The sequence below is a fragment of the Crocodylus siamensis genome, chromosome 1 (assembly GCF_052110815.1).
Source record: "Crocodylus siamensis isolate JL-2025a chromosome 1, ASM5211081v1, whole genome shotgun sequence".
Lineage (NCBI taxonomy): Eukaryota > Metazoa > Chordata > Crocodylia > Crocodylidae > Crocodylus > Crocodylus siamensis.
The window spans coordinates 154,148,256-154,175,763 of NC_143395.1; the positions used below are offsets into that span (position 1 = coordinate 154,148,256).

Sequence of the window (27,508 nt, forward strand, 5' to 3'; positions counted from 1 at the left end):
TCCCCCGAATGCTAACTCACTCTGTCCAGCCCTCTCATTCACTGGAGGGACATAGAAACTAGACCAGTGTCCTGTCTCTAAGGGCATTTTTACACATGCATGTGTCACTTTAAAGGTGCTTTGCATTGCACCTCAGAGGTGCTTTAATTCAAAAGTGCACCACTGCCATTTTCTGCCTGTTGACGCACATTTCGCCATGTATAGAACTGCATGCAGTGCAGTAAAGCTCACCTCAGCTCATGCGGAGCAGACTCCCCAGTGTGTCCCGGGGGAAAAAAAGTATGCGTATAAATGCCCTAAGGTTGCCCAGTACCAAAATGCTTCAGGAAAACATGTCAGTACCTACTAGTGGGTATTTATAGAGCAACCTGTGCCCAGGGAAGTCATTGGTTTAATTGTATATAGCCCATACACATTTCTCCCTGTGCTAGTTCCTGGGTCTTCTTATATTCCTCATGGAGTCTTGTTTTTATATTTTTAAACTTGGCCTCAGCATTCTCCTTGGGCAATCACATGTTGTATGGCAGCAGTTTTTAAACTGAGATATATGTACCCTGAAGGATACATGCCTAAATCTTAATAACAATGGTGTAGTTTCTGATTGTTCATTGCACAGTGGACTCAACACTCTGTTTAAGGAATGAACACGCAGAAACATGTCAGGTATGTAGGATATGAGTAGCAATATTTTGGAGGTAAAAGAGTATGCAGCCAAAAAAATTTGAAAACCACTGCTATATGGGATTTTTGTTTAATTAACCAATTTAAAGTTGTCACCTAGATTTCCCATGCGGCTCCTTGCAGCTGTGTCGCAAGCAACCTACTCATGGCACCCATTACCACGGAGCCCTCGCCTATATCCCCTCTTATCCAATATCCATCCCCACTCCAAATTTGGTAGGCCTAATCTCTCCTCCTTGGCAGCATCCCCAGGACCCTCCTCACCTGGGGGCAACTATGTCCTCACTCTCTAATACACGTGGACAGGCACATCATGTTCTCTGGCCCTTGGTCTGAGCTGCAGCTTAACTGTCCTGCTGTTGCTGACCAGACCTGGATGGGAGTGAGGGACTGCTGGGGAGAAAGGGAGAGGAAGGAAAGGGAACCTGCTTAAACATACTCTCTTTGTCTGTTCCTGTGAACAACAGTAGAGCTCTATGTCTGTCTGTCTGTCTGTGGGTCAGGCCTGGAGGCCAGTCTTGTCCATGTGGTATGAGGAGGGACTCTGCTAACTGCTTGACACTCTGCTCTCTGAGGCTCTTCTCTCTCCATCTCGCCTGGGGCAAACTGACCTGAATTAACCTCTGATCTTCTGGGTGCTGCTGCTTCCTGGCCAGTCTTCTCTGCTGTCTTCCACTGACTCATTGATTTTCTTCCCCACTGTTGTAATTCCAGTGTGGCCTCTGCTCTGCACTCTGACAACCACGACCGCTATGAGCGCCTCACTTCCGTCTCCAGCTCCGTGGACTTCGATCAGAGGGACAATGTGAGTAGCAGCAAAAATCAGTGTAGCACCTCCTGCCTAGATGGCTTATAGTCCATTGCATGTGCCAGCTGAGCCTTGGGACCAAGCCAGCATCATCCTTCCCATCCTACAGGAGGAAAACAGAAGTGCAGAGAAGCGAAGCCTTTTACCCAAAGCCATAGAGCAAATGAGTCCTGACTTGTTATCCAGTGCTCTAACCACTGGGAAATACTCCACTCCTGGTTCTGGGGGAAAAAACCCAGGCATCCAGATCACCCCACCACACCCTGTCAACCAGTTGCAAGAAGTGAGGTTCTCAAACTGTGGTCCCAGATGGGTGATGGCTGGTTACATGGTGTTGGATTTTCCACCTCACAGCCAGCTGACAAATTCTTTTAAAAGTGACAAGGCAATTGAATGGTCCCTTGCTGTGTCCTTTTCCTCCAACAAGCAGCTGTGGTTAAGTTAGATGGCAGAGTCCAGGATCCAGCAAATCCTGGTGGGCTTCCCATGAGACATCTCTCACCCCAGACCTGCTCTGTACTAGGGGACGCTTTGGCTTAGTTCCTGCTCCCTCTTTGTCTCCTTGCACATTGCTCCTCATCTGGCCACTCTGGGCCTGACCTTGTGAGGGAGAGCTTCTGGGCTCACTGGTCACTGAAGAGAGTTGAGCTGTCCCCATCACCCATGGTCAGAAAGCAAAATGGCTCCTTGGGAAGGGTGACCAGCCAGTTGGTAGTATTGTCACAGACCAGACCCTGACATATGCTGTGCTCAGGCAACATCACATGATAATCGTGACATACCCCAGATGGGCGTATTCATGGTCCTGTACATCCTGAGCATGTATGGTCTGTGTCCTCCCTGAGCCTCCCACTTTGGCAGGGTAAGCCAGTGGGAATCAGGGAGATGGGAGAGCAAGCACAGCTTTCTGCTGCCTGGAGAGGAGTAGCATTTACACAGAAGCCCTGGCCTGTCTGAGGAGGGGCACTTCTGGGAAGGTCTAGCCCACCCACCCCTGTCTCCATGTGCCAAACCTGGGAATGTGGTGGTAAAGTGGCTCTGGGAGTGTCCCCCACAAGCACCCAAAAGACCAAGGTCTTAAGACTGCCTGCAGAGAGTGGACTTGGAAGGGCTTCCCTTGCATATTTCTTTGGTTTGTAGTGTGTTAGCGGCAGCTATGGGCAAGGCCGGGGACACAGTGTAGACTTTCTCCTAGGGCTTTAGACAGGGGTGTGCTGAGATGCCACGGTGTAACACAGGCTCCTGTTGTCTCTCTGTGCAGGGATTCTGCTCCTGGCTGACGGCCATCTTCAGGATAAAGTAAGTGCAGCCTTGGATCCAGGTACTGGTTTTACAGCAGAGATCCTGCCTGGACCTAAGTAGCAGAAGAGGTGGGGGAGACTTCACCCTTTAGAAAGTTAGCCATTTGTGTTGTAGTTGCACCCAGAAGCCCTGACTGGAATCCAAACCCTTTGTACTAAATACTTTACAAGCGTGTGGCAAGAGACATTCCCTGCCTCAAGCAGCATGCAGTCTGAGCAGCAAGGACAAACTGTGGAAGAGTTATTCTCTTATCTTACAGAGCGGGATTGGAGACAAAATAGCTAAGTGACTTGAGGGCACCCAGCAAGTCAGAGGCAGGAAAAGGAAACCAGCCCTGGTCTTCCACAGCTATGTCAAGCACCCTAGCTGTAACCCATCCACCCTGCCCTGCCCCACCTCACCTGCTTTGAGGAAGGGATCTGCCATAGCCTGCTCAGTCCATTGCTATCAATAAACCAAGGATCCTAAATCTAGGGGGCTAGATTTGAGGACCCAGGAATTCCCTGTCCATCTTACTGCATTTACTCAATTCTGAGATGAGATCCATTGCCCCATTTGACACGGGAAGAAAAGCCCCTCAACTTGGAATCATTTATGGGGGGAGGCAGGCTGCTGCTGTGGCTTGAGCTCCACCCCCTACCCAGGGTCAGTGCCGGAGCTGCTGCCTGCCCCCACCCCAATCCCTGCTATCTCCTTCCTGCAGCTTCTCCTCATCTCCCCTATCCCTCATGCAGCCTCTTCTCCCCTGCCTGCTGCTCTCCCTCCATGTTTATTTACTTCTGCTCCATGCTGCCAGACTTCATTCAAGCTGCAGCTTGGGGCACTGAGCACGGCCCCAGAGCAGCACTGCACAGCCCACATGTGTTGTGTGCCCCAGGCTAGAGCAAGGATGGAGTCTGCCATTGCAGAGCAAAGGCAAGGGGGCAGGAACTGTGGGGCAGGGGCTGGGGGAGGAGAGGGGAGGGTAAAGCAGAGGCAGAGGGGGAAGGGAGTAGCTTGAGGCATGAGGGAGGACAGGCACAAGCAGGGGGTAAGATGTTTGCCCTCCCCACACCACCTATCATCCTGCTGCCTGCCCCCCTGCAGTGGTGGAGGGAAGAATTTAAGGCAGTTCTTCAATAATTAAATTCTATACCTGGAAAATTATAACACAATAATTTTTCCATGTATAAAATCTAGTTATTGGGGGGGGTCATCTAAGAGTTGAGTAAATATGGTATGTTCCTGTATGACCACATGGACCCCTAGCTGCCAGCGCGCTCAGTACTTCCCATCCAGAGGTCTCAAAGCACTTTGGTTAGTGGGATCATTTGGACGCTTTTAGCTCAGGCTTCAGGGGCTTGTGCACTTTGCTTCAGGTGCCACAGCCACAGTGTTGGGCTTTTCTCCAGGCGCTGACAGGCCAGTGGGACTTGTTCCCTTGTTAACAGTGCCTCACTGCCTGCCTTTCCTTGCCAGGGACGATGAAATCCGGGATAAGTGTGGAGGCGATGCAGTCCATTACCTTTCCTTCCAGCGGCACATCATAGGGCTGCTAGTGGCCGTGGGCGTGCTCTCTGTGGGCATCGTGCTACCTGTGAACTTCTCAGGGGACTTGCTAGGTGAGTAGGGGAGGGGAGGAGGGGCTCCTGGTAGATTGGTTCCCAACTTAGGAAGAGAAATAGTTGGTCTTGCTCAGCACCCATACCCCTTTCAGTGATCTAACCCCAGCATAGCATGGGGGGTGGGGGTCAGGGTCTGTGGTCTCTGAGTGCAAATGGCTGTAATTTGGAGGTGGGGGGCAGGGTCTTGCCATGTCTGGGGAAGGTGTCACAATGCCCATAAGCAGCTCTGCCCCCCACTGTATTGTGTTTGGGACCAGAGTGACTCGGCCAAGAAGTCCGGAGTGCCCAGATGCTTTGACCTTTCACCTTTATATCAATTAAAGGGTATTGTGAGGGAAAACTTCTTGTTTCTTAGGGACATTGCTTATATGACACCTAAAGCAGGCCTGCCCTGCCCCACCCCATCCACACTGTTCTGGGTACCCCACACTACAACTCGGTTGGGTTTAATTGAGTGTGTCTATCTGTCCATCTTTCTCTCTAGAGAACAATGCCTACAGCTTTGGGAGAACAACTATTGCTAACCTGAATTCCTGGTATGTTTTGGAGGGGGTGGAGTGGGCCCCTGGCATATGTAAAGCAGAGCCCTAGTGGCTGGGGGGAAGAGCGGGACACTACCCCATGGTGTCACCCAGCCTCCCCATGCACGAGGGCCCTGGTGGTCACTGTGCCACTGTCTGTGTGTCCCGCTGCTGTTGTCAGCCCAGGCAGGCTGCAGAGTCCACCCTTAGCAGTTTCTACCTGCAAAGCAAAAGCCTAGGCCCAGGCTCTGGGAGTACCATGTTACTGAGCAGCAAGCTAAGCTCTGAGGCATATGTGCAAATAGACGCCAGCTGAATTGTCCTCCCTATACTATGCTATGCTAGTCAGCCTGGCCTGGCTGGGCCCATGAGGGCTAGGATGGTCAGCAAGAGCTGGCTGGCAAGGCATGAGGTATCTGCTGAGTGAAAGGAAGGGAATGGTGGGCCCTGTGCCAGCTGCTGGGTCTTTGCTGAGAGTGGCTTCTTTCTGCTATCAGGACTCACCTGCTGTGGCTGCACACAACCTTTGCCTTCCTGTACCTGCTGCTGACAGTGTACAGCATGCGCCGGCACACCTCCAAGATGCGCTACAAGGAGGATGACTTGGTAGGTTCCACTTGCCTTCCCCTGTGCCTCTCTGCCTCTCTCTTCCCCTGCCAGCCCAGCCAGGCCTCCAACTTACACTGGAGGTACTGCCCATATAGGGGTCTTACATCATCTCATCCCAGTGTACGTGTAACAGCCCCAGGTCTCCCAAGACCCCACTAGGAGTAGAGATGTGCTTTCCTCTTCTGCCTCTTCCCATTTGGAGGTCCTTCTACTGCATGGATTCTGAGCTCCCTTGTTGTTTGTCATCTCATCTACATCACTTCCCAAGGATAATGCCATCACCGCAGCTCTGTGCAAACAGCCTCAGTGCAGTACCCATGTCTGCACTGTGCAGGGGCTGGGACATGGCTTGGCTGTGTGTCAGGTTGTAGTCTGTGCAATACCACCAACTGGCAGGTCACCCTTCCCAAGGAGCCATTTTGCTACCTGACCATGCGTGATGGGGACAGCTCAACTCTCCTCAATGACCAGTGAGCCCAGGAGCTGTCTTACAGGCTCTGGCCCAGAGTGGCTTGATGAGGCTGCCTGCAGGGATGGTGTTACCTAATTTTAGTGTTAGAATTTGGGTGGTGGTGCTGAAGTCATGAAAATGGCTTGGACAAGAATAGTCTGTTCTCTGCCGAGAGCATTTGAATGCAGCAATTTACAATTTTAAGTATCAGACAAACAACAGAAAATTTTACCTAAGTTAAGACGCAACAAAAATTTTGCATAAGTCTTACATAGTTCCAAGGACAGTGTGTCTGCAACTGTCTAGCTGGTCTAATAAAAGATGTCACCTCCCCAAGAGTTCTGATTACTTTTGCCTTCAGCCTGGCTTTCAGAAGTTTTTCTGGGGTCTGCACTTCTTGGCAGGTCAGGGCAGAGGTCCTACTGTTCTTATTTTACTTGCACTTTTATCAGTCATCTGCACCCCATGTCTTCCTTGGCTGTCTTGACAACAACACATCCTTTGCCCCTCTCAGGATGTTTTCCTGGTCTGATGTTTATTTGCTGGTCTTATAGTGTCCCCAGTTTTCACAGGTTTTATCATGTTTATGGTAGGGGCGGCGCTGTTTGCAGAATGCGTGCTTCCCACTTTGAAATCTAATCTGTTGTAGCCCCCAGCTTTCTTAAATCATTTAGCTTATTCACTGCCTACTTAAGCTGTCTGACTGCCCTCCTTAAATTATTTATTCAACATCTTTTCCACTGGTTACAGAATTAGTTGAAGGGCTCACAACTGTGGCAACTGTCATGTGTTTGCTAACAATGGAGGCAGCCTGGTAGAACCTGGATGCATGATCATGGCCACTAATAAGCACCTGCTCCCCCCTCTAACCTTAAATTTGGCCTGCCCTTGATCCCCTGACTGAAACCTGGCCTCTTACCTGCTGGAGTCCTTGTCCAGTCCTCACCTGTCACTTCCCTGTCTCTTCCAGGTGAAGCGAACTCTCTTCATCAATGGCATCTCAAAATATGCTGAGCCAGAGAAGATCAAGAAGCATTTTGAGTGAGTTTCTATGCTTTCCCTGAATCTCAGCCAAAGCTGCCCTCAGTAGGGGGTAATTTTTGAGGGAAAATGTTAATTTTGGGGGCAAAAGAGGAAAAAAAACAACATCGAGCACTGAAAATATTCAGCCCTAAAAGAGTCAAAAACATGCATTTAGAAAATACTATCGCAGTTATTTTTTCTTTTTGTAGGGGGAGGTTTTAGCTCGGGTGCCTCATTCCCCATTCTAATTTAAAGGTTGAATTGTAACTCCCATGATGCACTGCTGTCTTCCCTTTGGCAGAAGCACTCTGGCACATCCTGGGATTTTGTAGCCAGACTGCATCATAGGAGGTGAAGTTCAATTTAGGGATCAAGTCCAGGGAGGAGATTGGGGGTATGCTGCTCACAAAATGCAAGTCCAGGATCATGCTGCAGTGGTGTTTCTGAGTCCAAAGTCTTCAGGAATTGGCAACACGTAGGCAGTGCACGTGGGTATATGTACACCCCCTGAGCATGGCGGTGCACCCCCTGTAGGCAGTCACTGCTCGCCACCTTCCCCACCTCCCCCCTCTCCATTACTGCCGACACCTCTGGTGGCATCTGCATGCAGTCCACGTTGGCCACTGCCACTGCTGCTGGTGGCATCTTTGGGTGGTTGCCAACCAGTGGTGGATGCTTGCATACCCGCTGCACCCCTTCCCCCCCACGCCACTGCCACACTGTGGCTGCCTGCAGGAGCTCCCTGCTTGCCACCGCCAACAGCTCTGTGGAAGCTTGCTACGCCCTCCCCAGCCTGGGAGCATGCAGCATTCAGTTTTTGAGTAAAGTCACCTTTTTTTTTGGAAAGTAGATGCTACACAAAAGTCAGAAACCCAGTTTTTCCTTCAAAAAAGAATTGTGGATTGTAAAATATTGAGAAGTCTTCGCTCTCATCATTGTTCAGTGCCTCAACTTCCTGCCTGCACAGAGCCTTGAAGCACAATGGGATCATGGATGGGAGGGGAGGAGATGTATATGGGGGACGCGATCCCCTGAAGCAGTACAGAGGTCATTAACCCCTCTTGTATACCCCCATACTATTATTTTTAATTGTCTGAATTCCATGTCACACCTTCTCAGAAGCAGTCTTCCAATTATACACATTTCCTTCCAGCGCAAACAACTGGAGGGGCCTCCCTCTGGTGCCCAAGAGGACTGCTTCCTCAGCAGGCCCTCCCAGAAGCTTTCACGTGGCTAAAGGAGCTTGTTAGCCACGTTTCCCTGGCAGTTGGGACTTGGCCCGTGAGCTGGAGCCCCCAGACCTTAGGACAGCACTCTGTCCAACTACAACAGCTTTGTTTGTGCTGTATATCTCAGCCTCTCTTCTAATGAGCACGAGTGGTTTCTTCTGTTCGCAGGGAGGCTTATGCCAACTGTACCGTTCTGGAGGCACGCCCTTGTTATGATGTGGCCAGGCTCATGTTTTTGGATGCAGAGAGGTAAAAACTGGGGTGAGGGGACAGAGGTTTCCAGGAACATTGCACAGAGCTAAAGAAATGCCGCTGGGCTGAGAGGGTGATGTTCAGTGATGTGAGGCCAGCCCAAAAGGGACCTCCTGGATCATCAAGTCCAATCACCTGCTATTTCAGGCAACCCCCTTGTATAATCTCATGCTGGTTGAGTTCTAGCTTAAAATCAGCTAATGACCGGCCCTTGCCACCCCTCCTTTGAAAGGCCGTCTCACCACCTCATTGTGACAGAGAACAGATCACTAGTAAAATGTCTGATAGTCTTGGATTAGTCTTTCGTTAGGTGCTGTCTCCACCACAGAGGGATGGAGCTGGGTACCACTTGACTTGAATGATAGCCCCTGCTCAAGGGCAATCTAGAAGTTACATGGGAGTGGGGCTGCAGGTCAGGAGGGAGGGGCATCTGCAGAGCTGGATGTAGGAAGCCCGGGTCTGGAGTAGCAGGTCCAAGCATGAGTTTGCTGGTATGCTGTTCCCATTGCTTTCTACTCCAACTCTCACCCTCCCTGAGCAGAGCTGGTGCCATGAGAGCTTTTCTGAGCCCCTTCTCCTCTTGCTGCCTTCTGTTACAGAAAGAAAGCTGAACGTGGGAGAATCTATTTCACCAACCTGCAGAGCAAGGAGAACACCCCGGCAATGATTAACCCCAAGCCCTGTGGCCACCTGTGCTGCTGTGTCATCAAGGGCTGTGAAGAGGTAAGCAAGGGGGTCGGTGAGGTCTGTATACAGGCAGTCGTACAGTCAGTTTGCAGGTGCTGAGACATCACCCCCATTCCAAGTACACTGGCCTGACCGTGCTGCCAGCTCTTGCCAGTATCACCACAAGAAGGGCGGTGTCAGCCCACCCTCCTGGCCCATTTGCTTTGTTAACTCAGCTTCTTTCAGCCATAATAACAAGCAGAGCTGATGTATCATGAGGCAGGTCTCCCTGACCCAGTGGCACCCCACAGAACTCCTGCCCCTGACAACCACCTCTCCAGCCTGGGGAGGAGCAACACTAGGCAGGGGCCCAAAGGAGCAGCTATAGAGTAAATGGGGCTCTGTGTTCTGACTTGTGTCCAGGTGGAGGCCATAGAGTATTACACCAAGCTAGAGGAGAAGCTTAAGGATGATTACAAGCGGGAGAAGGAAAAGGTGAATGAGAAGCCTCTGGGGATGGCCTTTGTCACCTTCCACAACGAGACCATCACAGCCATGTGAGTGGAAAAGGACTCTTTCATGGAGGTGTGGTTGGGAGGAGGTGGTGGGAAAAGGAATTTGGTACCTGCCAAGGTAAGAAAGCTCCTGCCAGAAACTCCCCTGTAAATCAGCAGAGGACCAGTGCTGAGGCTGGCCTTCCTGATGCCTCTGGGCTCAGCCTCTCTGACCTCGGGTCCTAGCATTTCCTCAACCCCCCCTCACTTCTCTCTCATCTGTTGTCTCCCAGAATCCTTAAAGACTTCAACGTGTGCAAGTGCCAGGGCTGCATGTGCCGTGGGGAGCCTCGGGCCTCCTCCTGCAGTGAGTCCCTCCATGTCTCCAACTGGACCGTTAGCTATGCCCCCGACCCACAGAACATTTACTGGTAAGCAGGCTGCCACCACTGCCTGACCCCTACCAGGGCAGTGGGCCCTAGTGGGAGGGGAAGAGCCAACAAACCTTGTAGAGGGTAGACATATGCAGTGCACCTGGCTGAGGCTTGACCTTGGCATATGTGGGTCTTAGGAGGGTACGGGAGGAAAAGGAAGCTATTCAGGGAGAGTTGGCTTCCTCTGCTGGGTAAAAGATCTGATCCAGTATGGGGACTTGGGGGGCAGTGGGATCCAGGTGCTTCTAAAGGAATTCAAGCACCAGAGGATTTGAACTCCCCTAGCCCAGCTCAGCTTTCCTCACGGCTCTGCCCAGCACAGAACCACATCCCTGGCATGGGGCCCTGGGTCCTCTGCCCTTCCAGTGATGCACTCCTCACTGAGTTTGGTACCCTCTTTTGCCTGTAGGGAGCACCTTTCCATCCGGGGTTTCATCTGGTGGATTCGCTGCCTGGTTATCAATGTGGTGCTCTTTATCCTCCTCTTCTTCCTCACTACGCCTGCCATCATCATCACCACAATGGACAAGTTCAATGTCACCAAGCCTGTTGAGTACCTGAATGTAAGCCTGGGTTGGAGTATGGATGCTAGGAAACCTTCCCTTCTCTTTACCCCATCTTGTGCCACAGAACGGATGGCCCTTTGGAGGTCATGAAAGCTCCCGGAGCTCCCAGCTCCCATTGCTGGTGTAACTGGGCTATTCCTGGCTGTGTCAGGCTGAGCCAACCTGTCCCTTGGTTTTTTCAAGGGCTCCTAAGTTGTGGCTGTAGTAGCTGTGTACATCACTGGACTGTGAGCATTGTTCTGCTTGACATGAGAGCCAAGAGAAGCCAGTCACTCATTCTTCCTCTGTCAGGGCAATGCAGAGGCTGTTGATATATAGCAGGGACTGTGTTGCTGGAGCAGGCTCCATGTGCTGGGCAGATGCAGGGGGGCAGGATGGATGGGTCCTGCCTCAGCTAGAGAGAGGGAAATCTCTGTCTGGTCAGAACATGGATAAATGAGACCATACCTGCTCAGCCTCAGGTCCCACAGGACTGTGCAACCTGTACCTGGCACTGGGGTTTTGTGCACAGCAACAGGGAGGAAATCCTAGCTTGCCATGTCAGGACAGATAAAGCATGAGATTCCAGCTGAGGGGAGGTATCGCCTGGGGCAGGACCTGGGCTGGTGCCCATTGGTACCCTCTGCTATTCAGGTCCCAGTTTCCTGACAGGGGAAAAGGCAGAGCCTCATCCATTCCCATCCCAGTTTCCAAAGCTGGGGGCAGTGCTCCTGTAAATACAGGCCCTGATGGATTGGAGCCCTTCTGGGGCACTCTTGAGCTCAGCCTGGGCACACCTCTGCCACTGAAATTGTAGCAGGCTTGCCCTTGCTGTACCCAGCCCTGAAATCCACATCAACCAAAACAAGCACCTGGTCCTTTCTCTTTGCAGAACCCCATCATCACCCAGTTCTTCCCCACCCTGCTGCTGTGGTGCTTCTCTGCTCTGCTGCCAACTATCGTGTATTACTCTGCCTTCTTTGAAGCCCACTGGACCAGGTAAGGAGAGTCAGTAGGCATTCCTAAACTTGGATTCTGGCTGTGCCCAGCACTCTACACAAGAGCCAGAGTCCAAGCCCCAGAAGTGCTGTCCTCCCACCTGCATTCCCCCTGCAATTGCACTTCCCCTCCTGACCTGCAGCACAGAAAGGCGCAACTGGTAAACAACTGCTGGATACCCCCCACCCCCAGCTTCAGAAGTAGCTGCCCATTAGCAGCTAGATGAAGAGATTGTGCTCCAAGGAGGGCTGCAAAAGCCAAGGGGTTCTGGCTGACTGGGATGGTATGCATACTTGTGTGATGGTTGCTATTCTGTATTTCTGTACATGGGAATTAGCTGTGCCTCACCCTGGTCTACTTTCTATTTTTCTCATCTGCTTCTCCCATAAGCTTGGGCAGCTGCCTGGCTGGTCCCCCGTAAGTTGTACAGCTCATCCGATCAGAGCTGAGATATTTGCTGATGACCCACAAGAAGTGTGGCTTCATGACGTGAGCACAGGACTAGGAGTCAGGACCTCCAGAGCTATGGTCTCAGCTCTGGCTCTTGACTTGTGGTGTGGTATGGGCAGGTTTCATCCCTTTCTAGAGCCTCAGCTTCCCCACTTGTCCAAAAGGGGAATGTGAGTCTAGCCTCTCTCCCCTCCCCACACCAGAGATGGGCAAGAGTGAATTAGGCCAGCTGTGCTCAGGAGGGATAGCCAGGATAGTGCTGGGGGTTAGAAGTGTAGATTTGGGTGATGCTTCCATAGCACCAAAGCAGGGGAGTAGCTCAGCTGATGTCGCTCACCCAAGTGAAAGAGGTCCCCCTGACAGAAGGATGGTTCTTGTCAGCCCAAGCTGCATTGGTACTAGGAGAACTTTGCTGCAGTAGGTTTCCTAGCAAGCCTCCTTTCTGAAGCCTAAGCCTGGGGCACTGCTGCCATGCTAAGCATTGTTATTACCGTGTTCATGTTGACGTCTAAGAGCACAGGGCTGGAAGGGACTGACTGAGTCATAGAGTCTAGTCCCCTGCTGTCGCAGGCAACTGTGTGACATACTCTGTTCCGTAAACTGGTCAAGCTCCAGGAGCTCCCGCCCCTCCCTCCTTAATCTGCCCCCCACCTCTAGTGTACCGCTCAGACGACATATCTGGCTTCCTGCCCCTCTCTCTGCAGGCAGAACCCTCCAGTCTGACCTCTGCCAGATGCGGCTCCTAGGTGTCAGCCCTTCCCTTTTGCAGCCTTGTCACCTCACCAGGCCCAATTGTGCTTGGCACTTGGAGAGTTTTGCCTCTGGGAGCTTGTGCCAGCAGCTGATTCATGACTCTGAAACAGCTTATTCCAAACAAAACATTATTTATTTATTCATTCATGCCCAGAGGGCAAATAGCACCTGAAGCAAAACAGGGGAGGGAGGAGAACAATTTTGAAGAATCCCATACTTTTTTTTTTCTCCTTTCCCCTTTTTCTTTCTTCATAGCATTGGCAGATTTCATTCACCTCTGGGATGGGAGAGACAGACCACTTGCTGCACTCTCTCCCTCCTCCATGTGTCTCTTTCCACCTCTTTCTCCACCTCCCAGCAGGCCCATGTCCCACCTCCATCTGCTTTAGAGCAACCTAGAAGCTGATGCATTTCCCTTGTTCAGGAGCATAGGACTGGAAGGCCCCTCAGAGACCATTGACACTGGTCCCCTGGGCATGAGGAGTTCAGCCTCAGAAGAGTAAACTTTGCTAGTCTAGTTGGAGCCAGGGAAGGGGTATCCTATTTTATTTCTCCAGTGAAGACAGGGCAACCTGTACTCTGTACCTTCTCTTTGCCATCCTTTCATTTCCTGAGGACTCCCTCAGCACAGCCTCCTTTGGTATCACAGGTAAACTGAGGCACATGTGTAACCCAAAAAAGTCAACAAACCAATGGCTATTTCCCACCTTCCCCTCACCTTGGTCCAGCTTTGTGCTCTGCAACAGACTGCTGAAGTGACCCTGGGCAAGTCTCTTAAGCTGTCTGTGCCCCACATGTCTGGTAATGCAGGAGTGATGATAATGGCAAGAATAGTAGTAGCCTGGCTCACGGGTGTTGTCAGAATAAATATATTAAAAGACGAAAGAATATTCAGGCAGGATAGGGCAAGCCATGTAGTACAACAGACAGATACTGAAGGGGCCTGAAAGGTGCATTATAAGTACCTAAGTTGCATGTGATTGTCTTCCTGGGAGATCTCCCAGGTCCCTGCTAACTGCCTTATCTCTGCTCTCAGGTCTGGAGAGAACAGGACAACCATGCACAAGTGCTACACCTTCCTCATCTTCATGGTCTTGCTACTGCCTTCCCTGGGCCTGAGCAGGTAAGGGAGGAGGGAAAGAAGGGCACATCCAGGAACCCAGAGCCCTCTGGAACACTGGGCAAACAGTGCTGTCATACAAACCCATGTCCTGTATCACTGTGGGGCATAGCCCTTCTGGCTCTTATCAGACTCTTGCCTTCCGTACAGAAATTGTTACCCCTGAGTTCAGAGTGATAGCTGGTGCCAGACAGTTCTGTGGCTTGCTATGTTAGCTCTGTTTCTGGCACTGTGGCAGGTAGCTACTCACACTCTGTTCTGACAGTGCTTAAACCTTGCCTAATTACCCCCTCACTAATAAATTCATTCTTAATTTGGACTGTGCCCCATACAGGTGAACTCCTTGTAGCCAGGTATAGACAGGGTGTCAATTGGCCTCATCACAGGTTGCTATGGAAAAAACATATTTCCAAGGTGCTTTTTCACCTGAACTCAAGCCCTGGGGAATACCACCTGGAAATTCTCATAAGGCCTCTGCTAAATGTTTCCTGCCGGCTGCCTGCCATCAGCATAGGCTGTCAGCATCAGAAAGTTCAAAAACAGACCATGCTGCCACAAAGAGGGACTAAATGTAATTACAAAGGGCTGTGAAGAGGGAAGGAAAATCAAAATGCTGTTCTTACTGCATTTGCCTCTGTCTCTATTTGGGGAAGAACCACAAGCTGACAGTCAGCATCTCTGCTGACCTCTGAATGGAGACAAGGACATGCCAAGCTGACAGCTGAGTCAGGCTGCTCCTGAGCATAGGCTGGCCCTTTGATGGCCACAGAAAAATGCCCTTTATCCAAACATGTCAGTTCAACAAAAATGTTCTACAGCAGGATCTAAAAATACCTGACTGTTTCTGAGTCTCTGTGTGATCTAAAAGAGGGCCTTCTTTAAAATGACCCTATCAGTTAAAAGTGTGTGTGTGTGTGTGTGCGCCTGTGTGTGTATGTAGTGCTTCTCTGAGAAATTTTTACCTGATATTGTTAGAAGTGAAGTTTAGGGGCAAACTCTGTCCTCAATCTTGCCACTAGGAAAGTAGGAGAGAAAAATATTGCTTCCATTGAGCAAACACCCTTGCAGATATCACATCATGTTCCCTACTATATTTTATCACTGTTTTTCCCTCTAAGATAACTATGCCAGATTCTAGTAAGTGCCACTAGCCTAAAGCAGTTTGTCATGTGTTACCTGTTTACTTGCACCAGAATAAAGGCAGGTCACCACTGTTGACATGCTGTGTCCAGGCCCTTTGTATGAACCTTTCACCCTGCGACAGAGGAGGAAAAAAGGCTTCAAAAACAAGAAAATGTGATTGGAGTGGGGTGGGGGGTGCATGGGAATAGACAGCACATGAAATAACTTTAAAGCCTTGTTTGTGACTGAGCGGCTCTCAGATTCACAGGGAATGCAAGCTACTGATGTGTCTCAGAGCAAGAGAATCGGGGCTGTATTAAGGGACACAACAGGCAGCAAAAAATTCCCTCAGCTCTTTTTTAGGGCAAGCTCAGTATTATTTTCTCTTTTGGGGGGTACATGTATGTGTTTGTACATATTCCTCCTGTAAAAGAGCTATGAGATTGCCCACTGTACCTCCTAGTTCTGCTCTTCCAGCTTCAATGCATGTCCTCCAACTAGTGACATTGCTGCTTCCTCACCTCACCTTCAGTTGCCTGCACACATAATGGGACATGGATACACAATAATAGCCAGGGCTTTTATCACATTGTGTATTAGATCAATTGAGTGAAAACTGCTTCCTGTTTTATTGCTGTTTTGTTTAAAAATAACTAAATAAATAAATAAATAAGAGGGCCACCTGGGTCAGGAGGGAACAGCAGCAGATAGAGCTATCAGCTCCCTGCAGAGGGTGAAGGAGCAAGATGGATAGCCCAAAACAGAGGCCTCTTTCCAACACACCCTCCTCTTCCATAATGACCAGGCTGCTGGCTAGAAAGGGGCAGAAGAACCCCTGGGGAGCAAGCACGGACCCACTTCCTCAGACAGGAACCTGTGTCTTGACTTCATGCTAGCAGGTCCCATGCGGAGCTGTGGCCACTCTGCTCCTGTCTCTCCCAACAGTTATGTGCTCATGTTGCGCTCTCTGTTTTGTGATTTTTCTCCCTAGTTTGGATCTGTTTTTCCGCTGGCTGTTTGACAAAAAATTCCTGGCAGATGCTGCTGTGCGGTTTGAGTAAGTGATGTCCTTGTAATTGTGTCTTGTTGTGAGCTGGCCTCCAGACATTGCCCCTGCCCTGTTCCTTACAGCAACACCTGCTGGGGGAGGCAGGGGCTGGAATAACTGGGAGCTTCCTGACAGGTACCTCTGCCTCATTCTCTATAGTGCCTCCTGCCAAGAGAAGGGCTGTACATATCCACAAGGCCTTCCAGAGCCTACAGTGTTTCTAGAACAAGGTTGCCAATGCCAGACAATTTTTTTTACTGATGACCAAACTTCTTTACTGATATATTTTCATAATATCAGCATAACCTGGCTCAAATTCAGGGTTCAACACCAGCCATAGTAAAAAGAAGTTGGGTTGTCAGTAAAAAGTTTGCAAATTATCAGTAAAAAAAAAAAAAAATCTTGGTCTGACAACCTTACTTGACTGCAGAATTGGTTTACCCTACTGCCTCCTCCCCAGGAGAGTACTCACTCCCCACATCCTGATACCCCCTGACTATACCATGCTGCCAACCCCATTCTAGCACAGACTTCCAAAGAAGAGCTGTCTACCTTCAAACCACTGAGCAGTATTACAGACAGATGTGCTGCTGCTCATGCATCCTATGTCTGGGGGTTGAGGAAAGAGATAGTCCCAAGAGCCATAAAGCTTTTATAAGAGTTCCCTTCAGGGTGCTACTGTCCTATGCAGATACGAAGTGGTGCTGCTGTGCTCTCTGTGTGCTTCAGCACTGCCTTCAGCTTCTTTACCATCACAGAGCTTCAATCAGCTCTACTGGTTTTGGTTTTTTACACAGCAGAATTTTTTTTTTTTTTTACAGATTTTATGAAGAGGCAAGTCTTGTGATTTACAGGGTGTCCATAAATTTACAGAACATTGGCAACCCTGTTCTAGGAGTGACAGACTGGCCCTTTCTAGCCAGATTTCTTCCTGGTAGGAAACTGAGTGAGGCTGGCTTGTTTGTCACTGTGTGGAAACCAAGGTGGATAAAAATAAATGATTAAAACAAAAATCCAAAAACCCAACTTTTTTTATTTAAATCAAATTTTTTTATTTCATTGTACTGTTTTGATTTTTTTTAGATGCTTTTTATAAAAAATAAACCTATATAAATACAGTTTTAATTTAAGACATGTTAGAACTCAAAGATATCATCATGGAATAGGGATTATAACTTCTAATTACGTACTATTTGAGACAATATATTCATGTACACTTTTTAGAAAAGTTTTATAAATAGGTCACAACAATCCATGGGCTATATTAGAGGCCCAAGCTTATGGGGCTCCCAGAGGCTCCTCTGTAGATTAGTAAAGTTTAAATAAAACCAGTATACCCAATGGGTCTTAGTGCTCAATCTAGAAGATCCCATTAACCATCTCTGTGATGCCTAGTTTCAGTTCTGAAACTGCGGATTTTTGTCTCCAGAAATAACAGCTTTGTTAACGGCATGTATATGGAGATGGGGGATAAGAGACCTGATTCCCTACCCATCAGCACTGTTGTCTCTCTGCAAGTCTGTGTACACAGTCAAACCCTTACCTCTCTCTAAAAGTACAAAGTTTCAAGAAGTTCAATGAATAGAGGATATCAAACAACAAGGATGCACTTTTTGTAGAAAACAGTGATTAGATTTAAATCACTTCCAGAAGGACTCAATCAATTCTGCCCTGGTGTAAACCACCAGACCAGCTTCCTTCAAAGCAAAACAACCAGAGTCAGAGCAACCTCTCTGCAGTGGGACAGCAGGGCCTGCCCCAGCCAGTTTCCTCCCTGTCCTGTCTGACTCAGCCCAGCCTTCCCCACTCCTCCAACTGCCAGCCAAGAAGCCTACAGTGCTGGGGCCCCCTTGCTCAAGTTCAAAATGATCAGCTCTCAGTGTTCCCACTCTCCCTGCTCCCTTCCCCCCACAGGTGTGTGTTCCTGCCAGATAATGGGGCCTTCTTTGTGAACTATGTCATCGCCTCTGCCTTCATCGGGAATGCCATGGACCTGCTGCGTATCCCCGGTCTGCTCATGTACATGATCCGCCTGTGCCTGGCCCGCTCAGCAGCTGAGCGGAGAAACGTCAAGCGGGTATGTGGTAGAGCCCAGGACAAGAATGTGCCCACTTCAGACCTCGGGTGCTTTGGGTGCAGTGCTCAGGAATCTGCCCTGAGCACCTTGCACACGCATCAGGCAGGTGCTCAGTGACCCATATGTATTCCTGTCAGCACCAACACATGCTGGCTTGTACCCCGACATCTAAATACATGCAAGGAAGTGCATTCATTCTACAGACTCACCCAGGTGCATGCTGGTGCTTAGTGAGGCAGCCTGCTGCCATGCACTGTCAGGAAGAGAAGGTGATGCCCACAGTTCTTCCTAGGGTGAGTGTAGTCAGTGTTGTAGGGCATCAGCTGACAGGCTTGGCCATCTGTCTGGACTTGAACAGGCAACTTCAGGGTAGTGTAAATGCATGTTCCCTAACGTGCACACTCCCCTCCCTTAGGGTGCTGGTCAGCACACACATGCTAGTGTGCACACACATGCATGACCCTGCCTCCTGGACATGGCTCAGTGTAGCACACTATGACTGACGGCTTCTGCTTTCTCTCTCAGCACCAGGCCTACGAGTTCCAATTTGGCGCTGCCTACGCCTGGATGATGTGTGTCTTCACTGTGGTCATGACCTACAGCATCACCTGCCCCATCATCGTCCCCTTTGGTAAGTGACACAGTGTGGTGCCCAGAACCTTTGGAGGAGGGCTGCCAGCCCAGAGGCAAGGGAGGAGGCTTCTCCCATTGTTTGAAGCAGGGCAGCCCCATCTGTAAAGGAGATAGGGAAGATGGGAGACATTTAGCCTGAAGTTCTGTCAGGGGGCAATTTCAGTTGATCCTGATGCTGCGTTGTGGGCATGGCAGAGAGCAGAAAAGCTCACAGTGAGTGCAACTGATGGACAGGCAAGTTACTAGCAAGAGTCTCTACCCAAGCGCTGATGCTGTTTCTTCTGTATTGCACAAGGCAAGGAAGAGATCTGATCCCTGAGCTCCCCACCAGGAGGCGCTTCTCACCAGTGGCCACAGTGAGACTGTCAGCCAGGCTGGCCACAAGCTGGGCTTTCTCCTGGCTGGAGCAGAAAGGGGCTTCTGCTCTGACAAGGGATGATAAAAGCTAGCTTCTCCTCAGCCTCTCGGCTCAAGAGGCTTTTACCAGCAGGCAGTGCTTCCCTTTGTTATCCTGGGAGCCATCCCTGCTTGATGGTTAGTCAGCATGTATACATGCAGTGTGTCACCTGCCTTGTCATCCAGTTCAGCTGATACTGGAGTCCCTGGGCTGCCATGGTGGGTCATGTTACAGGCCCCATCACATGTATCTGCCATATAAGGATGGAAAGCAGTGTCTTGTCTGCACATTGATCCCATATCCTACTGGTTGAAAAAGATCCTCTCTTGGGTGTTACTTTCCACCCCTCTGAGCAAGTGCCTAATCTCTCATCACCGCCACTACTATTGCCAAGCCTGGAGCCTACCTGTCCCTTCTTTGACACTCTCCTTCCCCTCTGTCTTTCTCCATCAGGGCTGATGTACATGCTTCTCAAGCACCTGGTTGACAGGTACAACCTGTACTATGCTTACCTGCCAGCCAAGCTGGACAAGAAGATCCATTCAGGGGCTGTGAACCAGGTGGTGGCTGCACCCATCCTCTGTCTCTTCTGGCTCCTCTTCTTCTCCACCATGCGCACAGGTAGGGGGCAGGGCCCAGCAAGGGAATGAACTACTGAATCACTATTGTCCCATGCTCAACCTGACTGAGCCAGTGAGTTCAGGGACTCATCAACACCCAGCACATGCACACACACAGTGAGCTGAGCTTAGAGCCACGGCCTCCCCCGGAGGCTGGAGGGGGCCTGCTAGGCTGCATGCTGGCTGTGTGGGACCCTGACTGTGTGATCCTCTGCTTCTCTCAGGGTTCCTGGCCCCCACATCCATGTTCACCTTTGTGGTTCTCGTGATCACCATCGTGATCTGCCTGTGTCATGTCTGCTTCGGGCATTTCAAATACCTCAGCGCTCACAACTACAAGGTAAGGTGCAGAGAAGCTGGGCAGAGGGAGCAGACAGCATGGAAGGAGGAAAGAGTGGCTTGGGATGAGGTTGGAGTGGGTAATGAAGGGTTATGTCAACCTACATGTTGGAGAGCCCCTTCCTGGACCCTTACCTTCAGCTACAGTCTTTCTTGTTTTTATTCTCCTGCTCCACTCTCCCATGTGTAGGTGGGTGCAGCTGGAATAGGGTTCCCCCCTAATCCCACAGTCATTGTCATTGTTGTCATGGTGGGGGTGAGAACAAATGGTGACCTGAGCCTGCAGTGACATCTCAGACAGAGCAGGGGCCTCTTCCCTCTGCAGAGCCTCTGAGCTGCATAACCCTAGAGAAGGGACTTGCAAGAGCTGGGCTCTCAGTCCCTATTGCCAAGCAGTGCTCCTCTGTCCCAGCTCCCTGCTCAGGTAAATGTCCCAGGACAACCCCAGTTGCAGGAACCAGTCCTTATGGCCAGCAGGCAGCAGGCCTAGTGGGACAGTCCTGTCTCCATGTCACTATCTTGACTCCCCAGATTGACCACACGGAGGCAGACACCATGGATGGGGGAGAGAACGGGCGACCAACTGCCAACCAACCAGCTCCCAAATCTGCTGTGAGTCTTCAAGCGCTCAACCTTCCTCCTTGGCCGGGTCTGGGGAGGGGGAAGGGGCCTGCACACGTCCTCTACCCCTGCCCAAGTGCCCCCTGCCTGGCCTTTCCCAGGCAACGTGCAAGAGATGCAAGCCAGGCTCAGAGGAGAATGACCTTCCCCACGTGCTTTGCCCCAGGCGAAGCGATGAATGGCAAATGCCCCCTCCCCTCTGCCCCCCTGATGCTGTCTGTTCACTTCCTGCCTCTCTCTCAGCTGGGACAATGAAACTGGACCTGGTCAGTTTTTCCTTTCTGTTTTGCTTCCTGGCTCTCACCCATCAGCACATTTGGGGCTGGCAGTGTCACATGCCAACACAGATGGATTCCATGGGAGTTCCCCGTGGAAGCCACAGGGGGACACTTCTGTTCATCTACAGCTTTGAGGCTCTCCCCTTTCTTGCCCCTGCCTCCCCGCCCCTAAGCTGTCTCAGAACTGAACTCCCTACATCTGCCTTCCTGTCTTTAAGTCTCTCCTGAGCTCACTAGCCATGCTACAACTGGCTTCCTTTAGGATCAGATTGTCTGGTATGAGTGTCATCTGTGGAGAGGGGATGCTAGTTCGTAATCCCCCGACTGCCTCATCCACCTTATATGTTGAAGCCTCCTGGGGGCTGTTCTGACTGAAGCCTGTTGGCCATGGATTCCAGGAGACCATCTCCCAACCAGGCACAGCTGAGCAGCAGCACACTCCAGCACCTCTCCCACCATGCAGATAGTAAAGAAGCCAGCTGCTCCACTCTTGTGCCCAGTGAGCACTCCCCACAACTGAGGACTTCTGTGCTGGGGAGAAGAGGGGCAGTCTCTACCCTGAGTGATACATAGGGAGATGTGGGGCAAGGAGTGGATTTTGAGTTTGGCTCCATGTCTGCAGCATCCAGATTTTATTCCATGGGTAAATAGTGGGGGAACTAGAAAAAGGCTGGATGCTTTTCCTGCAGCTGCAGCTTTGTTCTTGGACCCCTGGCTCACCCTGGAGTACAAGGGGAGTAGGGGGATTTGGGCACCCTGCCTGAGCCACCTTAGAAGGGCTCAGATTTCAAGAAGTACTGAGGGCACCTACCCTCTGAAACAAATCTCATCTTTCAGTCCTGCAGAGCCCCAGAGTCTGGCAAGTTCCAAGCTCCCCTGCCCTTGGGTCCTCAGGAGGGCTCTGCTGATCCCTGATATTTCTAGGTTCTGCTGTAATGAACTTGAACCAGGCTGGAAACATCCCCCCTCTGCCTGCCCAGCCACTGTCTAGCCACTCATCTTCCCCTCCTTCCTCCCATCTCACATGTTCCGTGCAGTCTGAGTTTCTCTCCAGCCTCAGCGGCCCATTGCATGCCTGCATGGTGCCTACTCATCATGCTTTGCTGCTTTGAGTTTCCTACAGCAGTATGCAAAGCTAACTGGGCGGTGTGCATTCTCCCCTCCACTCCCTTTCTCTCCCTTCCCTCTGCAGCAGAAGTACATTGCCCAGGTGCTGCAGGACTCCTCGCCCAAGAGCGATGTGGCGGAGTGCGAGGAACAGGGGTCCCAGGATGAGGAGCTCATCAATCCTGATGGCATGAACGACACGGATTTCCAGTCGTGCGAGGACAGCCTGATAGAGAATGAGATCCACCAGTAGGACTGCGGAGGGTGGGAGGGGCAGGAAAGGACCAGGAGCCAAGGAAGCTGCTACGCACAGAGAGGGAGATAGTGAACTGAATGGAGTGAGGAGCATCGCAAGGAGGATGCCAGCCTCTTCCCCCTCCACCCGCCCACCTGGGCCACTGCACGAATGCTCGCTCAGAGGGAGAAGCGACCCATACTTCAGACTCTCCATTCCATGCCCTGCCTCCCCCACCTTATCCCAGTCCCTCTCGCTCGCTGCTGGATGAGAAGGGACCTGCTCTTATTAGTTACCATCTTTAACACTTATCGAGACCATGAGACCCCGGAAATAGGGTGGGGAAGAAAGAGGACTCTGACCCCCACTGCCTTCTATCCCTCAGGGCAGGAAGACACGGGGGCAGCAGAAGCCTGGTGGGGGCAAGTATTGGGGGTGGGGCAGGAGGGGTGACGGGGGAGGGCGTCTCCGGTCTCCTGTGGGGACTCAGGGAAGGGACCTTTCCCTCTGTTCTCCATCCAGAATTGCAAACACTAATAATTTATTAGGTATCAAGACACAAAAAAAAGCTTTAATCATGATATTTAAACCCCAGCGGGCGGCAGGCAGCTGTGAGCCTAGCAGGCGGCACAGTGTCCTGGCCGCAACAGATGCAGTATCCTTGTGGGGAGCTGCCCTCTGCCCCTGTATGTGTGTCTCGCCCATATGTTTCCCCTCCCTGGTCCAGTGACGGCTGTGCGGGCCCGCAAGGAACCCTTCAGAATAACTCGGGGCCAGGCCCCAGCAGGTAATGGAGTGCATGGTGTAACTGGCCCTCCCTGCACAGTCAGCCTTGAGGTGGTGCGACCATTACAGTCGCGGTGGGGAGGGGGAGTGGATGTCACCCAGTGAAAGTCATATGGGCTCAGCAGTGGCTGGAGAGCAGGTCTGAGTGGTGAGGGAAGCAGGGAAGAGCCCCTCGCAGGGCGAGGGGAGCACTGGGGGCTGGCATGGGCGCTCGTGCCAGCCAGCCTGGAGCTGAAGAGTTGTAGGCAGCGCTCCCCCGGCAGGGCCGCGATGGGGGCTCACACTGGCGCATGTGGCGTTTTTTTAAGTGGCATTTTTTTTTGCACATTATTATTTTCCCCCCCCCCCCCCTCCACCCCCTCACCTTTTAAAATAAAAATTCCTGTCACCCATCTGCAGCCACTGCCCCCTGGGCATCCTGTTTGTGCACAGCCAGGCCTGGAGCAGGGAGGGTCAACCAGGGTTCAGTATCCCTGGCTGCTATGCTGGCAGGTGGGGAAGGGGTGGACCATTGAGCCCCAAGAACTGCTAAGCACTGGGGCTGGCCCTAGTTCTGCTGGGCATTATACAGTGCCACCCTGAGCATCTGGTCCCTGGCTGCATATGGCAGCTCTTGTTGCCCATGGCTATTGTGCTAGGAGTGGGAGTGTCTGCAGCCCCAGGGGCTTTATGCCCTTTTCCAGGGAACCTGGCCGTTGGCCATGCTGCTACAGGATTCCCAGCACCAAGGCCCCATAAGACTGCACTGGCTCCTGGTCATATTCCAAAACTTTGTCCCAGCCCTTTACGCAGCACAGCACATGTGCCAGGAGGCTTCCTGAGCCTCTGCACCTCTGGCAGTGTGGGAAGTGCAGAGCAGGGTGAGTCACAGGAACCTCCTTCCCCTCCAGCATCGCCAGGGCACCAGCACCTTACAGGCTGGAGAGGGAGCCATTTCCCGCCTGTAGAGAGAGGGCTGAAGGATCAGCAGTCCTGAGAGAAGGGTGGAGAGGGGGTTCTCAGGAGATGAGGTGAATGTGTGTGGAGGAAGCAACTGAAAGGTAAGATTTGGAGGCAGAAGGATCAGAGAGTGTATGTAGGACAATTGCTGGATTCCCTTTCAGTCCCCCTGAGACTTGACCCTGGCCCTAGGCTCTGCCAGGAGCAGGGAAAAGGGGGTTAGCTGGGGTTTTCTCCCTTCTCTGCCCAATGGGTAAAATGTAAAGATGGACAAAAAAAAAAGTAGATCTCCTTACTATGGAGCTGTATTTATTTTCCCTTCCCTCTGCCTAACCCATTCATTGCCCATTTGCTGCCTATTGCCTGTCTCTGGAGGATGCTGCTCCAGTGGACTGCAGCTGAACCAAAGGGTTGGGTCCTGGAGGCAGGAATTGCAATCTGCTCTGGTCCTTGACTATCCAGGAGCTGGACACACTTTATAGACGCTCGTGAACAAAGGGCACAGCTGCCAGGCACGCTGCGGTGCTGCATGGAGATACGCCAGCTAACACTGAATGGGCTGTTGGGTATTTCTGCAGAGCGCTGCACATGCGCCGTGTTGATGTACCAGACATTGCAGCCTTCCCCAGTATGGAGAGGGTGGTCAGGATCCTCCCCTGCCCACTCTTACAGAGGGGAAAATGGCAGAAAGCAGGCAAGGGACTTGCCCAAAGTCACACAGTCCACAATAGAGCCTAGAGGTCCTTGTTTCATCTTCCCATCTGACTGGCATGCCAGCCCCAGAGGAGATGGGCATGGGGAGCAGGAGGATTTGACCCCTGCTTGGGGGAAGGCATGGGAGCAAGGAGCTCAAACCCTGGCTCACTGTAAACCAAGCAGCTACAGTATGGCTGGAACATGTTCTCCCACTGTGGTTTTAGCCAAGGTCCAGGGGCTACCGCTACTACTGCTGCCTTCTCCGCTCTTCTAGAGTTCACTGCCAAAACAAACCGGGGGGAGGGTTGTTTTCCTTGATTGTTTTTCTCCCCAGGACAGACTAGAAATGAGACCAGCTCCCTTATGAAGGGTTTCCTGGTCTGGATCTAGACTGGAGCAGGCATTCTGGTCCATGGCTCCTTATCGCCATGCTCACCTGCCCTACATTTCTTTTCCCCCACAGGGTGATGGGATGGCATTAGTCACCCTGTACATATGGCTGTAGCACAGGGCTGCCCATGCTGGCAGCAGTGGCTGTTGGGCACAGACCTTGGGCACTCCCTGCAGAGAGCTGTGTTTTAACTGGCACTGTGTCTGTGTAGAGATGTGTATAATACCTTGTATATATTTGTGTAAAAAAGAAAGAAAAAAAAAAAGGAACCTGTCATATTTGCCGTGTCTCTGTGTTGGAATGGGTTGGTCGTGGTGGAAAAGACACCGCGGGTGTGCCAGGGTGCAGGGGAAGAGAGATTTGCTGGGAGCCAGGCCTAAGAGCTTCCAGCACCCTGTGAGGGGATAAGGTCTACCAGAGCTGGGACCTGGAGCCATGAGCACAATGCGTGTGTGCATTGAGGGGTGTTTCTACTTAATACAAACCAAGCTTTGCCCTAACTCCCCACCTGTGGAGCTGCAACGATCCTTGTTTTCCCCTGGTTAGTGCACTGAGTGCTGCCAGAAGGCAAAACAGGCTTGAAGTCGCACATGCTCCAAGGCCGTTTTAACCATTACTCAGTCTGTATCCAGGACAGACCATGCTGCTCCATCCCAGACACAACCTGGATTCTTGATTCCTTCTCAGTGAGTCTTTCCAGCCCAAGGTGCTGCCTGCTGCTTTGTCTCTGCCTTGCTGTTGAATTCAATTCCTCTCTGTCCCAGCTCCCACAGGTCTTTTTGCCTTACAAAGCAAGGGTCTGGGGAGAAAAGCTAGTGTTCGACTGGGTGGGAGGAGGTAAAGGTGAGTTCAGCCTTTGTGTTGTCTGGAAACAGCCCTTCTAGTATTCAAGGAGCTTCAGGATGGTGCCTGTAGCCAGAGTCCTGTGGCACCAGCATGGAGCAGGCTGCTCTGGTCTGCGGAGGTGTAGAGAAACCCTGGGCTTCTCCTTTAGGCCTGTAAAAGCCAATAGAAGAAACAAGGAGCTGATCTGGCTACCAAGCCTTCCAGGGGGATACCGTGATCTAGGGGGTGGGGAAGGACAGAGGTGCCAGGGGGCAGCACCGCAGTCAGGGAAGAGGTAGAGCCGGTGGCAAGGCAGCAGTGTATTCAGATGAGCAAGAGGGAAGCAGAACGGGCATTAGGGCATTGTGTGCTGGGCAGAGAGGGGCTCCAGAACAGACGTGGGGTGCAGGGAGGCTGAACAAAAGAGCATGGGGCTGACTTTTTTTTTCCAGGGGACAGTGCCCCCTTTGCACCATGTGCTTTGCCACCACAGGGATGGCAGCCCAGGCGAAAGGGCCTAGGAGAGCCTTGTGGGGAGTGGATGAGTTGGATGCCTCTGCAAAGCAGTATTTCTCTGAGCTGCACTGAATGTGCTCTAGGTTCAGGGCAAATCCTGCGTGAGGGCTGGGGACACGGCTCCTCACAAGCCTCTCAGCCTGGGGCTAGTGATTGGAAGCTTGTGGCAGCAGAGGGCGCTCACGGATCAGCCACGGGGGAGGCTGGAGTGTCCCTGGCAGGCTGCAGGGTAGGGGTCTGCCCCTGGCTGCTCTGCCCCTTGCACCTGCCAGCAGGCTTGCCCCCTGCAGAGCCTGGCCCCTCCTGGTGAAGCCCTGTCCTGAGCAGGAGCCGATCTGGGCCTTTCCTCTCCCCCCAGCGCAGCTGGGTGTGGCATCAAGCCCCAGCCAGGCATAGCTAAGATCTGACTCAGCATGAGCTGCAGCTCCAGATAGAGACCCAATTGCTCTTCCCTAGAAAAGGAAGCTGAGAGGGCAAGGCTCTTAAAGGCACAAGGGCCCATCCTCGTGCCCTGTGGTGTGGCAGTCTGGCTAGCTGCAGTGCTGGGGCTGCACCTAGGCCCCAATCCTGCTCCCACTGGATCAGCACAGGAATGCTCATTGCTTTCAGTGGGAGCCGGAGTCGGCCTGCAGGGAAGGGCACATGCAGCATTGGGGATGCAGGTCTCAAGTTGAAGGGGTAGCACATGGCAGAACAGCAGGGGAAACGCCAGCCTCAATGAGGGGAGTCTGAGGGGCAGGGAGCCAGGGGCGGGGGGTGAATTTCTCCAGCTTTCCACCTAGGACTGTGCCCCTCTGCCCACCACTTGTTGGCACTACACATGGTCCCAGTGTTGTCTTCTGCCTTCCTGCCTCTTGGATTTGGGGTAAAGCAGGGTTCCCCAGGGCTGGATGGACAAACCAACACACCCTGGCCCTCAGGATGGGGTTTTCTGGTC

General features: G+C 51.7%; 1 protein-coding gene across 5 annotated transcripts in view; it reads left to right on the plus strand.

The window, feature by feature from the left end:
* TMEM63B (transmembrane protein 63B) overlaps positions 1-25,504 on the plus strand; it is a 91,367-nt gene extending 65,863 nt beyond the window's left edge. For 4 of the 5 annotated variants that reach the window (XM_090046255.1, XM_090046248.1, XM_090046277.1 and 1 more), the window contains 20 exons: positions 1,396-1,486; positions 2,751-2,788; positions 4,250-4,392; positions 4,880-4,931; positions 5,414-5,522; positions 6,947-7,017; positions 8,397-8,477; positions 9,080-9,203; positions 9,570-9,703; positions 9,934-10,071; positions 10,484-10,637; positions 11,512-11,618; positions 13,858-13,944; positions 16,055-16,120; positions 18,026-18,188; positions 18,714-18,819; positions 19,672-19,839; positions 20,063-20,178; positions 20,709-20,789; positions 22,269-25,504. In XM_090046255.1, the coding sequence (XP_089902381.1) occupies positions 1,396-1,486; positions 2,751-2,788; positions 4,250-4,392; positions 4,880-4,931; positions 5,414-5,522; positions 6,947-7,017; positions 8,397-8,477; positions 9,080-9,203; positions 9,570-9,703; positions 9,934-10,071; positions 10,484-10,637; positions 11,512-11,618; positions 13,858-13,944; positions 16,055-16,120; positions 18,026-18,188; positions 18,714-18,819; positions 19,672-19,839; positions 20,063-20,178; positions 20,709-20,789; positions 22,269-22,436 (2,197 nt within the window). In that variant the 3' untranslated portion in view covers positions 22,437-25,504. The remainder of the gene's footprint in view (positions 1-1,395; positions 1,487-2,750; positions 2,789-4,249; positions 4,393-4,879; positions 4,932-5,413; positions 5,523-6,946; positions 7,018-8,396; positions 8,478-9,079; positions 9,204-9,569; positions 9,704-9,933; positions 10,072-10,483; positions 10,638-11,511; positions 11,619-13,857; positions 13,945-16,054; positions 16,121-18,025; positions 18,189-18,713; positions 18,820-19,671; positions 19,840-20,062; positions 20,179-20,708; positions 20,790-22,268) is intronic. The other variant, XM_090046269.1, reaches the window with a different exon arrangement.
* The last annotated feature ends 2,004 nt before the right edge of the window (positions 25,505-27,508 follow it).